This window comes from Schistocerca americana, chromosome 8, assembly GCF_021461395.2.
Source record: "Schistocerca americana isolate TAMUIC-IGC-003095 chromosome 8, iqSchAmer2.1, whole genome shotgun sequence".
In the NCBI taxonomy this organism is placed as follows: Eukaryota; Metazoa; Arthropoda; class Insecta; order Orthoptera; family Acrididae; genus Schistocerca; species Schistocerca americana.
This window is the reverse complement of record NC_060126.1, coordinates 194,079,934-194,101,669: the sequence shown is the minus strand read 5'-3', so window position 1 is coordinate 194,101,669 and position 21,736 is coordinate 194,079,934. Positions and strand designations below refer to the sequence as shown.

The 21,736-nt window shown below is 40.7% G+C and overlaps 1 protein-coding gene across 1 annotated transcript in view; it reads left to right on the top strand.

Moving 5' to 3' along the window:
* Positions 1-21,736, top strand: part of LOC124544814 (bicaudal D-related protein homolog) — a 543,307-nt gene that overhangs the window by 506,390 nt on the left and 15,181 nt on the right. The window contains exons 4-6 of the mRNA XM_047123504.1: positions 5,376-5,522; positions 11,212-11,421; positions 13,166-13,306. Coding sequence (XP_046979460.1) covers positions 5,376-5,522; positions 11,212-11,421; positions 13,166-13,306 — 498 coding nt within the window. The remainder of the gene's footprint in view (positions 1-5,375; positions 5,523-11,211; positions 11,422-13,165; positions 13,307-21,736) is intronic.

Sequence of the window (21,736 nt, the reverse complement as noted above, 5' to 3'; positions counted from 1 at the left end):
GAAAATATGGCGCTGTTAGTAGTTAGAATGTGTGTGTGTGTGTGTGTGTGTGTGTGTGTGTGTGTGTGTGTGTGTGTGGTTCTGGCACCTTCACGAGAAGGTTTCTGTTGAATAAGTTGTTATTACTGTTCCCGTGGGCAACAATCCCTAGAATCGCTTCATTCAACTCCTGGGTTCTGTCGCTTTCAGAGAAGGCTATTCAAAATTGGCATGTTGAATTTCGTCATGTTCGTTCTTTCAGCTGTGACGAATTTCGTGAAGTTGTACCAAAATCAGCTTTTCTTCCGAAGAACTACGATACTATGTGCCACAAGGTCAACATGAGATTTACTGTGACGTATGTACAATATGAATGAAGCTCAGGCTCGTAAGAAGCTGATGTAAGAAAATGTTCAAAAAATTCTACCGTCGAAGTGCAACATCGTAACAGAAGACGAAACATGTACATATTCACACGAGCCAAAAAGTAAGCTAACAGCCAGCTTTTTCGGTATTTGGAGGTGAACCGAAACCAATGAAACTGGTTCGCCCACGAAGCATTCTCAAGGAAAGTGATTGCTTGTTCATTTTATTAAATTGGACACGTGGTGACCATTCCTATAAAGTAGATTCAGTCACGTCATGCAAAACTACACGTGTGCATGATGTGTTGCATGCGTACGATGTTAGGCTTTGCTCGGTCCTTCTTGGGACCACTTAGTACAGTGTGCCGTTCCTTTAGCAGTGGGCAGCCAGCGACAGAACTCCGCTCACAAGCGAGAGCAATGCAGAAGTCTTGGTCTTCATTGCTTAAAAGGATCGAAGTACAGTTAGGTCTGAATGCTAATGTTTGTTACAAGTCATTGGTGAAATCAGGGGAAAAGTTGAAAACGTCATATCATTCATCATCACGGCAGTCCAAGCTGTCAGAGGCTCTGTCAAACAGTCGGTTATTTGACGGAGAAAAACTTCGAATTGATGCTTAATCACCCATATTAACATAATGTATCGACTAATGACTTCGATTTTTTCCTCTTATGTCACGCAAATAATAAGTGAGCAAAGATTTTCATCCGTCCCAAGAGCCTGTTAAAGCCTTCTAAAACCATGTCTTCGACATATCAATATGAGTGGAAATTAATGTTTCCAGAATTGGCCGAATGCATGCAGAAGCATCTAAATTGTAAAGAAAAATATTTTTAGAGACAATAAAACGGTTTGCACCGCCAACAAGAACAGCTTTGCCACTTTTTTTCTCTTTCTTACAGATGATGTACAAACTGACACATAAAAAATATCTAAGATGGTTATAAATAATTAGGCTTGACCTCTAGTTTCAGTCTCTGGAAACTAGAGAAATAAATGAACTATTTTTACATTAAAAATTTGCAAACAGCGATGGCTAAGTTACCTCAAAACAGGTCAACTTTGCAAACTGTGTTAAAACAATCAACGCCAGAGGAGAGATTATTTATATTTTGAATACTCTTTATTGGGAAATAAGTACCGGTCCTTTAGAATTCAGAGAAAATTCTGGAATATTCGTCAGAAAAGACAGATCTTCCCCATATTTTATTGTACGGGTGAAGTATATACATAATTTCTTGCACATTGAGTAAATCTTCATAAAGAGTGTTAGGGAAATAAAACTGTTTTCCTCCATCAGCCGGCTGGAGTGGCTGAGCAGTTCTAGGTGCTACAGTCTGGAACCGTGCGACCGCTACGGTCGCAGGTTCGAATCAAGCCTCGGGCGTGGATGTGCGTAATGTCCTTAGGTTATTTAGGTTTAAGTAGTTCTAAGTTCTAGGGGACTGATGACCTCAGCTGTTAAGTCCCATAGTGCTCAGAGACATTAGAACCCTCCATCAGCTGTTCGAAGAGATGAGACCTAGAACTCACCTTCTACACAGAACTGACAAGGGCCGGTTTGAGGGTCTCTTCTTCCTCATCATTATTCAATGCAGTCTGGCGCCCTGTTGTCTCTTAATGGTTCCAAGCATAATAGTATACCTTTCAACTGCTTTTCCACTGCTCATTTTCTTACTAAACACTGCACAGACATAAGTGGAGAGCAATATATCGTTACAATGGTACCCGAGAACTCTCAGCTTGGTCCTGATCCATCTTGAAATTTTAACATGTCAAAGAGGAAGAGAAACGAGCTACCTGAGTTGAATTACGGAAGTACTGGAAAAAATTATAATATTCGTAGTTGGCAATATTGTCTTGTTTCTATTGAATATCATGGTGCAACGCTGCCGAATAATGTGAGACATAATATGGATACAAGTATCTAAAACGCAATTCTGAAAGGCAGTTGTATCCTCTACTAAGCAAAACAAGTATTTTTTACTCAAATATGAATTAATAGGCAAGGTACTTACTTAGACAAAAAAGCCTCGAAGATAAAAAGAAAAAAAATACTGTAAACAGGTGACAACGCCGAAATCACGCAAAATCACCGTTATAACGAAGGTAATCCCAAAAGTAAGGTCTCCTATTTTTTTATAAGTACATAGACCTGTTTATTTCTACAGTGGTTTACATCAGTTTACAGCTTGAACATTTAGCTATTTTTCGACATAATCACCAATCCTGTCGATGCATTTTTGTAGACGCTGTTGCGGTTTTTGTATGCCCATGTCATACTAGCTCGCCGCCATGCTGTTCAGAAAGTTATGAACATCTTCTTTCACCTCGTCGTCGGAACTGAATCGCTTTCCTGCCAAATGTTCTTTTAACTTGGGGAACAGGTGATAGTCACTGGGCGCCATGTCAGGACTATAGGGTGGGTGGGTGATTGTTCCACCGAAACCGTTGAGGGAGAGCAACGGTTTGCCGAGCGATGTGTGGGCGAGCGTTGTCATGGAGAATGTGTACACCATTGCTCAACATTCCTCTTCTCCGGTTCTGAATTGCCCGTTTGAGTTTTTCAGAGTATCACAGTACTTGTCAGCGTTAATTGTCGTCCCAGTGGGCACAAAGTCGACCAACAATACTCCTTTCGGATCCCAAAAAACGGTTGTCATGACTTTACCAGCAGACGGTGTTTGTTCGAATTTCCGCGGCTTTGGCGAAGAAGGATGCCGCCACTGCCGTTATTGTTGCTTGGTCTCAGGCGTAAAGTGGTATGGTCAGGTTTCGTCACCCGTGACAATTAAGACCAGAAAGTTGTCCTGTTTGGCTACAAGGCGGTGAAGAAATGCGCAGGGAGCATCAACTAGTTGCCGCATGTGGTCCTCAGTCAGCATACGCGGCACCAATCTTGCGCACACCTTCTGGAAGTTCAACGTTTCCGTTAAAATTCTGTGAGCGGTGCTTACGAACATTTTTGATATGCATGCACGATTCACCATACACTTCCGTCAATTGGCGATGGATTTCAATCGGCGCAGTGCCCTTTCCGTTCAAAAACCGAGTAACTACGCGCAATTCGCACATGGCGGTAACATACAACGGGGACTCCATTCTCAACGGCTGCCAAGCCAAGAGAGCTCAGCGCGGCGTGCGCATGTTCACGCACAGCTCGTGAAGCACTCTTCATAACAGTGTGACCAACTGCCACACAAACAGAGTTCTGTACTCATTAAAGAATAGGACACCTTACTTTTGGGATTACCCTCGTAAATGTTAATTTTAATTGCCTCGTAAATGTATTTTACGTGCGATGCGAACAGTGGTGCCTCTATTGGTTAGGTCAGGAACTTCACAGAGCGCTAAATACACTGGTGTGTAAAACTGAAGGAAGAAATTGACTTTTGCATGATGTGACACTGTGAAGTAACATAGCTCAATGGAACTTGGACCTTACATATTAGCAACTTGTAGTCAGAGGATAATTGAAAGATACATGCAATGAGACGGAAATACTGACACTTTTGTCCAAAGACAATAATTATAATGAAGTCACTGAGATCCATGATGGCTCCATGGACTTTATAAAGTCCGGGACATGGTTCTTAATGGAGTGTGTGATCACCATAGACAAAAATGCATGTTTTGCAACATGCTCCCATGTTGGTCACAAGGTTGTTACGGAGTTCTTACGGAAGGGCCTTCCATTGCTCCAGTGCCGCAGTGGACAACTGCTGGACGTTCGTTGATGCATGTAGAGGTTCTGCAATACATCACCCCCAATGTATCTCTCACATGCTCCGTGGGATTTAAATTGGGGGAACGGGCAGACCAGTAAATACACCAAATATCCTCTCGTTCCAAGAGCTACTCCTCCTCCACTGTTCAATGCAGCCATGCATTGTCATCCATGAAAACAAAATCAGGGCTGAATGCATCCCAGAAAAGACACACCTGGGGAAGGAGTACACTGTCACAATTACATTGACCAGTGAATGTACAGTGTTCAAAGAATTGGAGGTCAGTACACTCATGCAAAATAATGCTTCCCCACACGATAACACCTGTACGACCACAACAATCATGTTTGACAGTGTTACTGGGTGCACTGCTTGTTCCCACCTCTCACCATGTGAGAGTGAGTCCAAAATCACTAACCAGACTGAATCTGCTCTCATCTGAGAAGGGCCTGCAACCCCACTACTCGCTGGTCCAGTCTCTGTGCTCTTGGCACTCGCGCAAACGGTGTCACTGATACGCGAGTGTCAATGAAACATGATATACTGGTCGTCAGGCAAAGTGACCACCTCCATTCAGTTGCCGTGCAACTGTAGAGTGTGAAATAGCATCCAAGGCAGTTCAGTAAAATGTGACTGCAATTACACCTGCTGTTGAACATGGGTCACTTCTTGCCTATTGCACAATTTTGCAGTCATCTGCTGCTGTAGCCGACCAAGGTCGACAACTTACTCTCCTTCGTGCGGCAGTATATGTGGTCTGGAATGCTTCCCACGCACGTGAAACAATGCTATGAACAATTACAGGGTTACACTTGTCACACTTCATCCTTCTTCCAGTTTCCCAATCATTCTTCCCCGAGTGAACTCATCCATATGTTGTCTTCATGCCGTATTGAAATGAAGAAAACTGCCACAGTGCATCATAATGGCTCTCTGAGTGATACAAATTGTCTTTTTCCTTTCCTTCAGCTGCCTCCATGTTGTGGGGCCGGGCCCATTTGGCACTACAGTTACTCTTACGTCACACCGTGTGGTGTTCAATTTTCTGTGCATGACTGGAAGACCTATGGCAACATTCTCCCACTCTTTCATTAATTTGCACCCAGTAGTTAATATGTTATTTTATCTAGCTCATCCTTCAGTTTTGCGAAGCAGTTTGCAATCATTTTCGAAAACTGGCAAAGTTGAGACACATGGCAAAGTTGTCCCAGTTGACAGTGCAGAAAACAAGTTTTTTCATTGTTTCTGTAAAAACTGATTTGGCTGCCCTCGTAATATACTCATAATGAAGCACGGACACAGGTGCAGCTGCTATCAGAGAAGAAGAGTGACCTGGAGCGGCGCATTCGCACACTGCTGGAGGAGCGAGATGCCATCAGGGCAGCCCTGGAGGACGCCACAGACCGTGTCGTGCTGCTCGAGCACCAGGTGCGCGACCAGGAGATGCAGGTGAGTTGCAAATCTATACACCACTCTCTTATTTCATATCACCTGACAAAGTGAAATGGTGGCCTGAGATGATGGCAGCACCGTTGTTTATACACACAAAAATAGGAAGGGGAGACAGTAACAGCATACACTACAGTCTTCTTACAAGTGGAGTGCTGCCACATGGTACACGTCTGTATGCCAATGCACAGCATAATATCAATCAAACACTGGCCAATACTTTTGTTTCACAATACTCGTCACACACTAATATGATGGGCATTCAATAAGTAATGCAACACAATTTTTTGCTAGGCCAGTTCCAGTTGACAGAACGAGGAATTTGTTATGGGACATCATTGAATATATCTGCTTCAACCGCTATAGGTTCATGAAGTTATGTTAGGTGGCAGTGCTATATGTAGCCTTCAAAATGGCGTCCGTAATGGAGCTGCGTTCCAAGCAGAGAGATGCCATTGAGTTACTTTTGTCAGAAGACCAGAGAATCACAGATATTAATAGGCACTTGCAGATTGTTTACTGAGACCTGGCAGTGAACAAAAGCACAGTGACTCATTGGGTGAGGTGTCTGTCATCATCACAACAAGGTCACACAAACCTCTCCGATCTCCCGCATGCTGGCTGGCCACCCACAGCTACGACTCCTGCAATGTTGGAACATGTGGACAATCTCATTTGAGATGATCGACAGATCACAATCAGACATCTTGCTGCTCAACTGGACATCTCTGTTGGTAGTGTGACACACTCGTCCAACAGCTGGGGTACTCAATGATGTGTACCCGCTGGGTTCCTCGCAGTCTAGTGGAAGACCGTAAAGAGCACCGAAGGACCATCTGTGTGAAGTTGATTGTGTGTTAAGAGAATGATTGTGACAATATCTTGTCGAACATCTTCACAGGTGTTGAAACGTGAGTTCATCACTTCAAACTCGAAACAATCTGTGGAGTGGCACCACATCACCTCTCCTCCAAATAAAAAGTTCAAAGCTGCACCCTTAGTCAGTAAAGTCATGGTGACAGTCTTCTGGTACACTGAAGACAATATTCTGTTTCATATCTTCACTAATAGTGCAATGATAAACTCTAAAGTTTACTGGGCTGCCCTCAGGAAATTGAAGAAATTACTTCAGCATGTTCACTACCACAAAAATGAAAATGAACTTCTCCTTGTCCGTGGCAACACAAATAATGCAAGACCTCACACAAGTCTGCACACCCAAGAGAACCTCACAAAACTTCATTGGGCTGTTCTTCCTCATCCATTCTACATCTCAGATCTTGCACCTCTGACTTCATCTGTTTGGCCCAATGAAGGCGGGAAGCAGTACATGGATGATGGGGGAGATTATTGGTGCAGAAAGACCGTGGCTCTGACATTGACCAGAAGACTGGTAACATGCGGGCACACAGGCCCCCTCAGTAAGGCAACAGGAGGCCATCACTAAAGATTATGTTGAAAAATAGGGTTTTGTAACCAAAAGAGTGGGGAATAATATGGGGTATTGGAATCGTGAATAATAGCCTCCTGCTTTCAGAAAATTAATGTGTTGTATCACTTATTGAATGCCTCTTGTAGTTTGACATAATTTACACTGATGAGGCAAAACATTATCACCATCTGCCTAACAGTTTTTTTGGTCTTCCTTGAAAACCACATACAGCAATGATTCTGTGTGGCCTGGATTCGACAAGTCCTTGCTAGATTTGTGGAGTTATGTGGCATCAAATGTTTATGCAAAGGCCACTCAATTCTCATAAATTACAGGCTGCTCGTTTGTAAGCACAGAGTTGGCTCTCAGTAGAGTCCCATCGAGCACAAATCAGATTTGGAGGGCAAAAAATAAGTGTGAGTTTACTATTATACTCCTCAAACCACTGTAGCATGATTACAGCCTTGTGATATAGACAGTTATCCCACTGGAAATGCCATTGCCATCAGAGAAGACACTAAGCAGGAAATGGATGCAGGTGGCCTGCAATGATGTTCACATAACCTTTGATTACTACTGTAGGTCCCTTAACAGCCCAGGTAAATGTCCCCCCATAGCATTATGCTGCCCCCATCAGCCTTTGTCTGTGGTGGAGCACATCTTCTGACACAGTGATTTGCCCTGTTAATGGCATATCCTGGCACAACCCTCAACATGGTGTAACAAAAAATGTGATTCGTCCAACCAGACACATATTTCCATTGATTTATGGTCTAATATTGATGATCCTATGCCAACTGTTGTAATTAATGATGTCATTATCAAAACTAAACACACAGGATACATCCTCTGTGGAGATCCATGTTCAGCAGTGTGTGCCAAACAGTGTAATGTACCTGCACTGCCGGCCGAAGTGGCCGTGCGGTTAAAGGCGCTGCAGTCTGGAACTGCAAGACCGCTACGGTCGCAGGTTCGAATCCTGCCTCGGGTATGGATGTGTGTGCTGTCCTTAGGTTAGTTAGGTATAAGTAGTTCTAAGTTCTAGGGGACTGATGACCACAGCAGTTAAGTCACATAGTGCTCAGAGCCATTTGAACCATTTTGTACCTGCACTGTCCTCAGATGAGCCAAAGATTGCTGCCTATCCAGCTTTACAGACTGGGTAAGCCCCCGGCCTCCACAGTATGTGGTGAGATGTGGATCCACAACACTTTATCACCTACCTGCAGTTTCACCACCCTTCATCCACTTTCCATAGTGCTCACAATAGTAGCACGTGAGGAGGCAACCCAAAATGTTGTTTCTGAGATGGTCGTTCCCAGCTGCTGGACCATAACAGTCTTCTCTTTGTCAAAGTTGCTTATGTCAGTAGATTTCCCTTTTTAATGATTCTCTATTCATTTCTACTCCTCTTATATTCAATCCATGCCAACATACTTGCAATGCTGCCAGATGGCATTCAGTTTCATGAACAGCAGCTGTCATTAATGTATTAACAGTGTAATGTGTATTATTTCACATTTTGAGCTATACCCTCTGATTTGCACATTATTACTACAATTAAAGTTCAGTTCTTTGCAACAAAAGGTGTGAAATCATCACAGATTTTGTATTTCTTTGTATGGCTCATAATATCACAAATTCGTTCACGTTGTCAATGAGGTATCTGTTGTGTTGTGCACATTACTTAGCCTTCTTTGAGGCTAATATTTGAATACCACTCTAAGCATCAATTCCCTACTGCCATAATTTTTAGATCATAGTGCTAATTTTTCCATGTATATTCTGGCCTGCACAGAAGCTCTTTTTTTTTTCCTTTTCAGCATCAATAAATTTAATGATATTAATAACAGCCTGCCAAAACTGCTCATGATGACAGTTTCTGTAATCACTTTTTGTACTTGCACTATGAGGTAACCTTGCACACTCCTTTGAACTGGAATGTGGTTGTACCGAGTCATGTGATCAAGCAAGAATGCACTACAGCCAGGCCTGTCGTTTGCTGTGTCGAGTAGCAGTGCTCTTGTTTTGAAACTCTTTTGTTCCCAAACTTGCCAACCCCTTGGCAGTAGGCCACTCTGGCATCGCCACAACAGTAAACATACTTTTCCAACCTTCGTGTCTAGAAAAACTGGAAATACACCCATATGCACATTTTATCTAAAATCTTCCTACCTCAGATTTCCAATGTATTTCTTACTTTCTGAGGTTTAGACAGCCATTTGGTGCTGAACTATTTTGATGCATCCTTGCCATACTTTTCAGTGAAGGCACTCTTGGCGTAAATTGCTTGTTTAATGTGCTCAGTTAAAATGAATTCTCACTGCTGTAATGTGTAACTTATTTCATCAAAAATTAAATGAGACCATAGCTTTAGCAGAAAGAAACATTCTTCCATAAGGTAATACATTCTTCAACACCTTGTAATGTGACCTCACATAATATTGCTTGCATAAAGCAATTGATATTTCTTGCTACTAATCATAATGAAACAAAGAACTAAAACAGTGCATAAATTTACCTGAAACATCATCTTTTCATATTAACTCCATCCACATTTATTTACTTTACACCTGCAAACCACTCTGAAGTTTTCTGCCTCCTCTCACAACTAATTTATCAATGCCTCTTGAACTGTGTCTTCATCTGCATAAGTCTTACAAAAAAAGGAAATTCTCAATTTTGAAAATGTGAGTTACTTGGCATGAGATGTGGACTGCACAATAAATGCGCCAAAACATCCCCTCAAGTCTGAGTGACCTGTCATTTATTTTTAATGTTTCATGATCCACTCCTCTCCCAGGAAGGAACTATTAGTTCCAAAATGTAGGATAGGCTGTGTACTTCTATGTATGTCTATAGGCAATACTGACATTTCTTCTGATAGTAAGTACTGATGTTTAAAATTTTCTTTTTAGGTTGTTCTTGTCCTTTCAAGCATTGATTGTAAAACACAGAGAAATAATTAGTTCGAATATTTGCAATCAACTGTTTTTGAAATATAATCACATGAAGGTTATTCCTGAACAATTATTTTACTTTCAGTTATTCACTGTATAATTTATTCATCATCTATGCAACAGTCTGCGACGTTCGCCACCTTTATTTCTTTATTGATAGTTCTTGGTGTCAACGTACTAAGTTGTGATACTGGCTGAAAAATGGGGTGTGGAAGTTCAATACTGACTACTGTAAAAGGTGTAGCCAACAGGTGCACAGTTGCATTTCACAGTTCTTTATTTTCACTATTCACAACACCCCAGTGTACACAGTTAATATGGACAGTGCACTATTGTTTAACTTTCGATAAACCTCATTAATAGTTTTCAGACAAACTTCAACATACCACTACCATAGATTACTGTTGAATATCTATGTGCAGTAAAAAGCTAACCACATAGTTCACAAGTCTTGCAGAATATTACAGTATGTATTGAATAGACACTGTCATTGTTTTAACACACAGCCTATTACACTTAGTTCACAGTTAAGTTGATGCATTGTTGTTGTTCTAACCAACACAGGTTTCTCGTCTGAAACTCTACTGGGGACTGACTGTCTCAGGACCAAAAATTGGGCCCTTATATGTTCTCACAATAATAGGCACTGAAACTATACATTTTTTTATATTTAATTTACAGAAATTACAATTAAAACTGAACTCATTCAATTAACTGAATACATTGAAAAATTCTGTCTTTTTAGCAGTTCCTTCTACTACAAGAGTTAGCCTGAATTATTTGTTTAAATGATGAAATTAACAGATATAGTTATGCAAACAATACTTTGGACAAAACTGGTAATTACTTTGGAATTAATTAAGAGCTGGCTCTGCTAACATGTTTTCTCATAGAGCCAAATAAATACTTAAAGAATGCCAGTGTTTCACCTTGCAAATGTTTACAATTAGTATAGAATGTATATTTGTTTATAAGTCAACAATAGAAATTAAGTTATGAAATAATTACTGATTTCACCCTATAATGAAAGATATTAACTAGAAATAATCAGAATAAATTAGATAATCAATTACATAGACAAAACTAAGCACAAAACTTTAAAACTGAGGGCCAACCTTTCTCTTTTATGAAAAGCAGATTATATTTATGTATGTTAATGGTAATTAGTTAAAAGTGAAAAAACTAATTTAAGGAAGCAGATGTCAAAACAAGAGGGGAAGTAAATGTATCCCAGCTTGCTTTGTCACAAGTTGCACAGTGATACGAAAGATATGAACAACCCTTATTCGTGTTACAGCTAAGGAATGCACAACGGGAACTTGATCACCTCAGAACAGCAAATGGCTCCCTTGGTGAGAGACTGGAAGCACTCGCATCCACAGCAGCAGCGTCCTCAAATAACAGCTCCGGAGTTGCTGGCCATCGCTCCTTACTTGCCGAAATGGAGTGTGAAAATGAAGCCAATGGAGAAGCATCACCACTCCTTGGAACACTTACACCAGATGCGGTAGCTACATTTCAAAACAGAGTATTTATTGATGTAGTTCAGTGGTGATTTCAATTATCTGTATATTCATTGTCACAGCATATCATCTAGGTACAATGTATTCATATTGCAAACATCTGACACAATAGAGAAAATTTTCTTGGAGTTAAAATACCCTTTTTCTTAGATACAGAAGTCACAAGTTGCATGTGAATTTTGAACTTCTGTTTTGTGCTCAAAGCTCTTTCCTTATTTATGTTTGCTGCCTAATATGTTATTGGGAAACATGGTTATGCCTTGAGCAAACACAATTCCTTCTTGTTTTACTATCCATACATGCTTTGGAGAAGTTTCTCCATCTTCAGTGGGTTTCATTTAGCATCTGTTGAACACCATACAAAGAATTTATACATTGCGATATTTAGCAGTTTGTGAGATTATATTATTTACATTACTATGGCCATTGACAGAAATATTAACATGAAGAATAAATGTATACTTTATTATTACATATTGGTGTTTGTAAGTCTACTTGGTATTTGCAGCACTGCTATAATTATTGCTTTCAGTATTTCATCTCTAATTAATAAGCATTTATCAACTTTTTAAACATAGTTTCTCAGTTGTTTTATGCATACTGTGATATTATCGATTTTTCAGTTTTATTTTCTCCCCCTTTTTATATTGCACTACTATTATGTTACGTCGTAAACAAAGATTCATTGTTTTACTCTTGAACTAGTGTGTTTTAGGTTATGGTACCATTTTTTGAAAAAATGTGTTGTGATGTATGCTGATAGTGATTAGGTTTTGTGAAATTATAGTCTGCTCCCCCACTCCAATCAACATTTCATGAAGCCTAATCATAATCAGTACACATGTCAACACATTTTTTTGAAAAACACTACTTTAACCTATAAATTTCTAGTAAAAAATAGTAAGTTACAATAGTGCAATAGAAAAAGGGGAAAAAAACAAATCTGAAAAATGGGTAATATCATACTAGTACTAAAATATTTTTTGCAAAATTATATTAAAAAATGATAAACACTTACTAACTGCAGATGACATATTGCAAAGCAGTAATTACAGCTGTGTTGCAAATACCAAACAAACTTGTGATACAGTAATAAGGTATATATTCATTCTTCATGTTAACATTTCTGTCAATACTTCATAGTAATGTAAATACTGTGCTCTCAAAAACTGCTAAATCACAATGCATAAATTCTTTGTATATTGTTCAACAGATAGTAAATAAAATTCACTGAAGAGGGAGTAAAACAAAAAAAATGTTTGCTCAAGGCTGAACCACAGTTCCTTATGACATATTTGAACTTCTGGTAGTCAAAATCAGTACACAAACTCTGTAAGGTGCACTGTACAAAATTTTGTGCTATCAGGAAAGTATGTGTGTCTTCAAATGCTATGTTACAATTTAAGTTTTGTTCATCTGTAGAAGGCCATTAAGAAATTATGTTAAGTTTTAATGACTCATCAGAATAAAGTACACAGAATTGCAAGAAGATGAATGTGGATTGAGGATTTGGGGAGGCAAAAGCAATAAAAATGATCAAAACATATGTAGTATAGTTGATACAGTTCAGGGAACTTAACAGCATTGTGAAAAATTGTAAGCAGATAGTAAGTAAAACAAATGTATTCAAACTCTTGCCTAATGTGAGTGTGCTGGTCAGTGTACATTGTTGTATGATATATTAGCAATAATAGCAGGGTTCTTAATGGTATGAATTTTATGTTTCAGGTGAAAATTAAAGAAGAAGCTTTCTCAGTTTATTTGCAACTGAGGAGACTATGTGCAGAATGGGACAGGAAAAGAAATGACTCAATAACTTCAGATCCTGAATCATTGCCCATGGACAGTATACCAGTTGACATCTTAAAGGTGAGAACAATTTTACTCATAGCACAGGTCTATTTGTAACTCTGTTTTCTGTCCTAAACATTCTTTTTTTCTATAAAGTGAGACTTAGCCAATGTATTGAAACACACAACTACACAGCAGACAGGATATTACTTGTGTTCATGACAAAATGCCAAGTATCACACAGGCATATACAACATTAATAACAATGGCTAGGCTTTTGAAGTGTCGTTCCAGTGTGTGTCATAAGCTAAAGTTTGTAAACCTAGTTTTTATGACCCTGTTTGACACATAAAAAATTTATCATATCAAAAGGAGAATTCTCTTAAGAAAGCTATAAAGTTACAATACAGGTCTGTTGGACAATGCCGGCCGGTGTGGCCGAGCGGTTCTAGGCGCTTCAGCCCGGAACAGCGCAACCGCTATGGTTGCAGGTTCGAATCCTGCCTTGGGCATGGATGTGTGTGATGTCCTTAGGTTAGTTAGGTTTAAGTAGTTCTAAGTTCTAGGGGACTGATGACCTCAGTGCTCAGAGCCATTTGAACCATTTTCTTGTTGGACAATATAAACCTTCAGTACAAATGCCAATAATATCAATAATCACAAAAAGTACATACACAATCCAGGTTTTCTAAACTAGTAGTTTCTTTCTCAGGGAGGAGAGAAGGATAGCATTACAAAGTTTTAAAAGGAAGGGCTCGTCACTCAGACCTCAAGGTGAGAGGAATCAAACTTTTGCTTCCCTTGTTCTAATTACAGGGTAGGTCCCTGCCATCCTGCCCTTCCTTCCTCAGTGTATTCCTACCAAGCAAGGTGGTGCAGTGATTAGCTCAGTGGATGTGCGTTCAGAAGTACAGTGGTTCAAATCAGAGTCTGGCCATCCAAATTTGTTTCCCATGATTTTCCTAAATCATTCTTGGCAAATGCCAGGATGGTTCCTTTGAAAGGGAATGGCTGATTTCCTTTTCAGTCTTGAAACATTCTGAGCTTATGTCAATATCTACTGGCCTCAATGTCAACAAGACATTAAACCCTACTCTTCCTTCCTTCCTCAATCTATCCCTCTCTCTTCCCCAAGGAAGGAACTATTGTTCAGAAAGCTAGGATTGGGAATACTCATTTATATGTATATGTCAGTAGTACTGATATTCCTCGTGAACTTAATCACTGTCCAGCAACTCTGTCTCAAGATTTTCACTATCATTGCAAGACAAATTATATGTAAACTCACCAAGCAAGAGCATGCTTTTGTTCTCCTTATCTTCATTGTTTAATGATGCCTAGGAACTGATGGTATCTCATCTTTAAGCAAATATAATTTATATGTTTTGTAAATAGTGTCACTCAAGTTTGCTACATATAATGAGAAAATGAGGTGTTACAACAGTTGGGCAGTTTCAAAGGTACCCAGCTCTTGAAAGGGTAATCTTTGCCATGATAATGTTGGAAAATGTGGTGTCACAAGGATGGATGTAGCATATCTTGCAGTTCAGGAATTTAGAACAATAAGAGTGAACCTGTAATGAAAGTGCATTGGAAGTGCGAGAAACGGCATGCAACTTCACATTGTACACTCCTGGAAATGGAAAAAAGAACACATTGACACCGGTGTGTCAGACCCACCATACTTGCTCCGGACACTGCGAGAGGGCTGTACAAGCAATGATCACACGCACGGCACAGCGGACACACCAGGAACCGCGGTGTTGGCCGTCGAATGGCGCTAGCTGCGCAGCATTTGTGCACCGCCGCTGTCAGTGTCAGCCAGTTTGCCGTGGCATACGGAGCTCCATCGCAGTCTTTAACACTGGTAGCATGCCGCGACAGCGTGGACGTGAACCGTATGTGCAGTTGACGGACTTTGAGCGAGGGCGTATAGTGGGCATGCGGGAGGCCGGGTGGACGTACCGCCGAATTGCTCAACACGTGGGGCATGAGGTCTCCACAGTACATTGATGTTGTCGCCAGTGGTCGGCGGAAGGTGCACGTGCCCGTCGACCTGGGACCGGACCGCAGCGACGCACGAATGCACGCCAAGACCGTAGGATCCTACGCAGTGCCGTAGGGGACCGCACCGCCACTTCCCAGCGAATTAGGGACACTGTTGCTCCTGGGGTATCAGCGAGGACCATTTGCAACCGTCTCCATGAAGCTGGGCTACGGTCCCGCACACCGTTAGGCCGTCTTCCGCTCACGCCCCAACATCGTGCAGCCCGCCTCCAGTGGTGTCGCGACAGGCATGAATGGAGGGACGAATGGAGACGTGTCGTCTTCAGCAATGAGAGTCGCTTCTGCCTTGGTGCCAATGATGGTCGTATGCGTGTTTGGCGCCGTGCAGGTGAGCGCCACAATCAGGACTGCATACGACCGAGGCACACAGGGCCAACACCCGGCATCATGGTGTGGGGAGCGATCTCCTACACTGGCCGTACACCACTGGTGATCGTTGAGGGGACACTGAATAGTGCACGGTACGTCCAAACCGTCATCGAACCCATCGTTCTACCATTCCTAGACCGGCAAGGGAACTTGCTGTTCCAACAGGACAATGCACGTCTGCATGTATCCCGTGCCACCCAACGTGCTCTAGGAGGTGTAAGTCAACTACCCTGGCCAGCAAGATCTCCAGATCTGTCCCCCATTGAGCATGTTTGGGACTGGATGAAGCGTCGTCTCACGCGGTCTGCACGTCCAGCACGAACGCTGGTCCAACTGAGGCGCCAGGTGGAAATGGCATGGCAAGCCGTTCCACAGGACTACATCCAGCATCTCTACGATCGTCTCCATGAGAGAATAGCAGCCTGCATTGCTGCGAAAGGTGGATATACACTGTACTAGTGCCGACATTGTGCATGCTCTGTTGCCTGTGTCTATGTGCCTGTGGTTCTGTCAGTGTGATCATGTGATGTATCTGACCCCAGGAATGTGTCAATAAAGTTTCCCCTTCCTGGGACAATGAATTCACGGTGTTCTTATTTCAATTTCCAGGAGTGTAGTTGGCAACAAAAAACTGTTCAGACAGAATATTAGAAGAGATACATCTCATTTCCAAATTTTACTTCTGATCGAAATCTTGGTGCAAAAGCTGCTTGATGAATTTTGAGCATATATAACAGAGCTCTTTCGTATGAGGAAAACACCTTTTACATTGTGGTAAACATACAATAAATTATGTTGTAGCCATAACAGCATAAGACAGCTGTCCCACCCCTCCCTGTAACATATGACAAATACTTAGGCTCTTATTACAATGCACCCAGCAGATGAAACTCAGCATAAGCTCTACGAATGCTCTAAGTATATTGATTCACTCCACAAGTGTGCAGAGCACATATGTACTTCAAACTTAACAACAGTTGCTAAGATGTTAAACAATGGTCACCTGTTCATAGCTATTGATTTTTCTTGATTGTTTACTCACTCGTTTATATTTGACTCAGAAAAACCTTCACATTTGTCTTCTGTTTAATTAATGGAAACACAATTGGTTTCTCAAGAGGGGCAGCAGCCTTTTTAGTAGTTGCAGGGACAACAGTCTGCATGATTGACTGATCTGGCCTTGTAACATCAGCCAAAATGTCCTTGTTGAGCTGGTGCTGTGAATGGTTGAAAGCAAGGGGAAACTACAGCCATAATTTTTCCCAAGCACATGCAGATTTACTATATGGTTAAATTAGGGTGATGTCCTCATGCGTAAAATATTCCAGAGGTAAAATAGTCCCCCATTTGGATCTCCAGGTGGGCATTGTCGTCAGGAGAAACAAAACTGGTATCCTACGGATCGTGATGTGGAATGTCAGATCCCTTAATTGGGCAGGTAGGTTAGAAAATTTAAAAAGGGAAATGGATAGGTGAAAGTTGGATATAGTGGAAATTAATGAAGTCCAGTGGCAGGAGGAACAGGACTTCTAATCTGGTGAATATAGCATTATAAATACAGAATCAAAGAGGGTAATGCAGGAGTAGGTTTAATAATGAACCCTCACAACATCCCCCACAACGACCCCATTAAGTTTTATTTACATTCCCTCCGCAAACATGCCTTCGCCCTAGCCAGATTACGCTCCCGTATTCTATTTTCTCAGGCTTGTCTGACATTTGGCATCACCCCCAAAGGCCTCACACTTAAAGTTCCCATCTGTGGCTGCAACCCTTCCTTCCATCAGTCCCTGTACCAGTTCCAAACTGAACAATCCATTGCCCTCACCCACCTAATCCTTCACCTACACAAAAAAACCCTAAGGTAAGTCTTTCCGCTCCCGGGATTGGAATGACTCCTTACCCTCTCCCTTAAAACCCACTTCCTTTCGTCTTCCCCTCTCCTTCCCTCTTTCCTGATGAGGCAACAGTTTGTTGCGAAAGCTTGAATTTTGTGTGTATGTTTGTGTTTGTTTGTGTGTCTATCGACCTGCCGGCGCTTTCGTTCGGTAAGTCACCTCATCTTTGTTTTTATACAAAAAATATAGGAACGCAAATAAGCAACTACAAACAGCATAGTGAATGCATTAATGTAGCCCACATCTGCCACAGTAGTACATGTTTATATGTCAACTAACTCTGCAGATGAGGAGGAGATTGAGGAAATTTATGATGAGATAAAAGAATTATTCAGATAGTTAAGGAAGTAAAAATTTAATAGTCACAGGGGACTGGAATTCGAAAGTAGGAAAAGGAAGAGAAGAAAAAGTAGTAGGTGAGTATAGACTGGAGGAAAGGAATGAAAGAGGAAGCCAACTGGTAGAATTTTGCACAGAGCATAATTTAATCACATCTAACACATGGTTTAAGAATCATGAAAGAAGGTTGTATACATGGAAGACACCTGGAGACACTGCAAGGTTTTAGATTGATTATGTGGTGGTAAGACAGAGATTTCAGAACCAAGTTTTAAATTGTAAGACATTTTCAGGGGGCAGATATGGACTCTGACCACAATTAGCTGGTCATGACCTGCAGATTAAAACTGAAGAAACTGCAAAAAGGCAGGATTTTATGGAGATATGAGCTGGATAAACTGAAAGAACCAGAGGTCATAGAGAGTTTCAGAGGGAACATTAGGGAATGATTGACAAGAACAGGGGAAAGGAATATGGTACAAGAAGAATGGGTAGCTTTGAGAGATGAAATAGCGAAGGCAGCAGAGGATAAGTAGGTGAAAAGACAAGGGCTAGTAGAAATTCTTGGGTAATGCAAAAATATTGAATTTAATCGATGAAAGGAGAAAATATAAAAATTCAGTAAATGAAGTAGGCAAAACAGAATACAAATGTCTAAAAAATGAGATTGACAGAACGTGCAAAATGTCTAATAAAGAATTGCTAGAGGACAAATGTAAGCATTAGAAGCATATATCACTAGGGGTGAGATAGATACTGCCTACAGGAAAATTAAAGAGACATTTGGAGGAAAGAGAACCACCAGTATGAGTATAAAGAGCTCAGATGGAAAACCACTCCTAAGCAAAGAAGGGAAAGCTGAAAGGTGGAAAGAGTATATAGAGGGTCTATACAAGGGAAATGTGCTTGAGGGCAGTTTTATGGAAATGGAAGAGGACATAGATGAGGATGAGAAGGGAAATATGATATTGCATGAAGAATTTGACAAAATACTGAAAGACTTAAGTCATAAAAAGGTACCAGGAGTAGCCAACCTTCCTTTAGAGCTACTGACAGCCTTGGGAGAACCAGGTACAACAAAACTCTTCCATCTAGTGAACAAGATGTACAAGACAGCCGAAATACCCTCACACTTCAAGAAGAAATAATAATTCCAATCCCAAAGAAAGCAGGTGCTGACAGATGTGACAATTACCAAACTATCAGTTTAATAAGTTACTGTTCCTCCAAAATACTAACATAAATCCTTTAGAGAAAAAAACCTGGTAGAAGCTGACCTTGGGGAAGATCAGTTTGGATTCTGGAGAAATGTAGCAACATGTGAGGCAATACTGATGCTACACCTTCTCATAGAAGATAGGCTAAGGAAAGGCAAACCTACATTTATAGAATTTTTGACTTGGAGAAAGCTTTTGACAGTGTTGACTAGAATGCTCTCTTTCAAATTCTAAATGTAGCAGGGGTAAAATATTTACAATTTGTACAGAAACCAGATGGCAGTTACAAGAGTTGATGGACATGAAAGGGAAGTAGTGGTTGGTAAGGGAGTGAGACAGGGTGGTAGCCTATCCCCGATGTTATTCAATCTGTATATTTAGCAAGCAGTACAGGAAAGAAAAGAAAAATTTGGAGTAGGAAATAAAGTACAGGGATAAGAAATAAAAACCTTGAGGTTTGCTAATGTCATTGTAATTCTGTCACAGACAGAAAAGGACTTCGAAGAACAGTTGAACGGAAGGGACAGTGCCTTGAAAACAGGATATAAGATGAACATCAACAAAAGCAAAACAATGATAATGGAATGTAGTTCAATTAAATCAGGTTATGCTGAGGGAATTAGATTAGGAAATGAGATATTTATAATAGTAGATGAGTTTTGCTATTTGGGAAGCAAAATAACTGACGTAGGTCCAAGTAGGAAGGATATAAAATGCAGACCCACAATGGCAAGAAAAGTGTTTCTGATGAAGAGAAATTTGTTAACATCAAGTATAGCTTTAAGTGTCAAGAAGACCTTTCTGAAAGTGTTTGAAAGAGTCTAGCCATGTATGGAATTGAAATGTAGACAATAAAGAGTTTAGACAAGAAGAGAATAGAAGCCTTTGAAATGTGGTGCTGTAGATGAATGCTCAAGATTAGATGGGTATCATGTAACTAGTGAGGAGGTACTGAATAGAATTGGAGAGAAGAGAAATTTGTGGCACAACCTGACTAGAAGGGATTGGATAGTAAGACATGTACTGAGGCATCAAGGCATCACAAATTAAGTACTGGAGGGAAACATGGGAGGAGGGGGGGGGGGTAAAAACTATAGAGAGAGGCCAAGAGATGAATACAGTATGAAGATTCAGGAAGATGTAAGTTGCAATAGTTACTTGGAGATGAAGAGGCTTGCACAGGATAGAGAAGTGTGGCGAGTTGAAGCAAACCAATCTTTGGATTGAAGATGACGATAACAACAACAACAACAACAAGATGCAGTCAAAAACAAATAAGCCAGAAGCTGTAAAATGAAAATCACTGAAAAGATTGTAATGCCACTGGCTGTGGAAAAAAGCATGGTATGGTCTCTATAAGAGCACTCTCCATTAGAGGGACTTAGGTGTGTACCCATGTGATGACAGAGTGACCATATGCATGTGTCTGCATCCACTGCACTCATTCATGCTGAAAACAATGAAATGGAAGCTTCAGAAGAAGAGCAAAGGTGTGCAGTGCATTCCCTGAAAAAGTAGTGCAGGGAATGACATTTCATTGAAGAATTTCATAAATGTATGGAAACCGTTTCACTTCTGTTGCAAGGGTCAAGGCATGGCACAAATGAATCTGTGAAGGATGGATGTCTTTGGCTGATGTTGTGCAGTCTGGAATGCCACACTGCAATACAAATGCCATTGCCCAGAAACTGGAAGCTGTCATTATTCAATACCAGCGAGTTGTAGCCATTGCCACAGAGTGAAGATTGAGCATCAGAAATGTTCAAGCCATCATTAATGACAGATTGAAATTTCGAAAGTTTGCACTCAATGGCTGCCTTTGAGCATATTGAATTAAACTCTCTCTTCAACAGCTGCAGCAATATACCAAGGAAGGGAATGAGTTCCTGTCATGAGGCATACGTGGAGACAAGACCTGGTTTCATCATTTCGAACTAGAGTCCAAATGATCAAGTCTCCAGTGGAAGATGTAGGATCCCCACCACACAAAATGTGATACAACCCCAGCTCTTCTTTTGAAGCCTTCATTTCACTGTTTATAGCATGACTGAGTGCAGTAGACAGTAAACACTTGTGCATAGTTGCTCAGTCATCTTGTGGTTGTGCACCTATGTCCCACAAGAGACTGCACTCTTACAGGAACCATACCTTTCTTTGCAGACAATATCATTACAACCCTTTTAGTGGTTTTCATTTTATGGCCTCTGGCTCATATCTTTTTGAATGTACCTCATACAAATGGTTGACATCCAAGCTTCAGAATAAGTAGATACATAAACCAATAAAAGAAGAATGTACACTCAGGAACAATACATTTATTTTTACTTCTATATTGGTGAAAAATGTAAGATCCAATCCATTCTGGAAATGTGGAACAATTCTCTGAACAGTATTTGAAAAGCTTGTTACAGTATTTTATTCATATGCTACCATAAAGACTTTATATGCACACATAACTTCCCACCATTGTCCTTTACTATACTAACCCAGTAATCATCCTGATTATACTTCATTTCCATGCATACATTCACAATTTCCTCATTAAATCCTTCCATTAATTGTGAAGTTTGAATGTGGAAGTAGAATATAAAGAGAAAAATGAAGGTACTTCAAATATC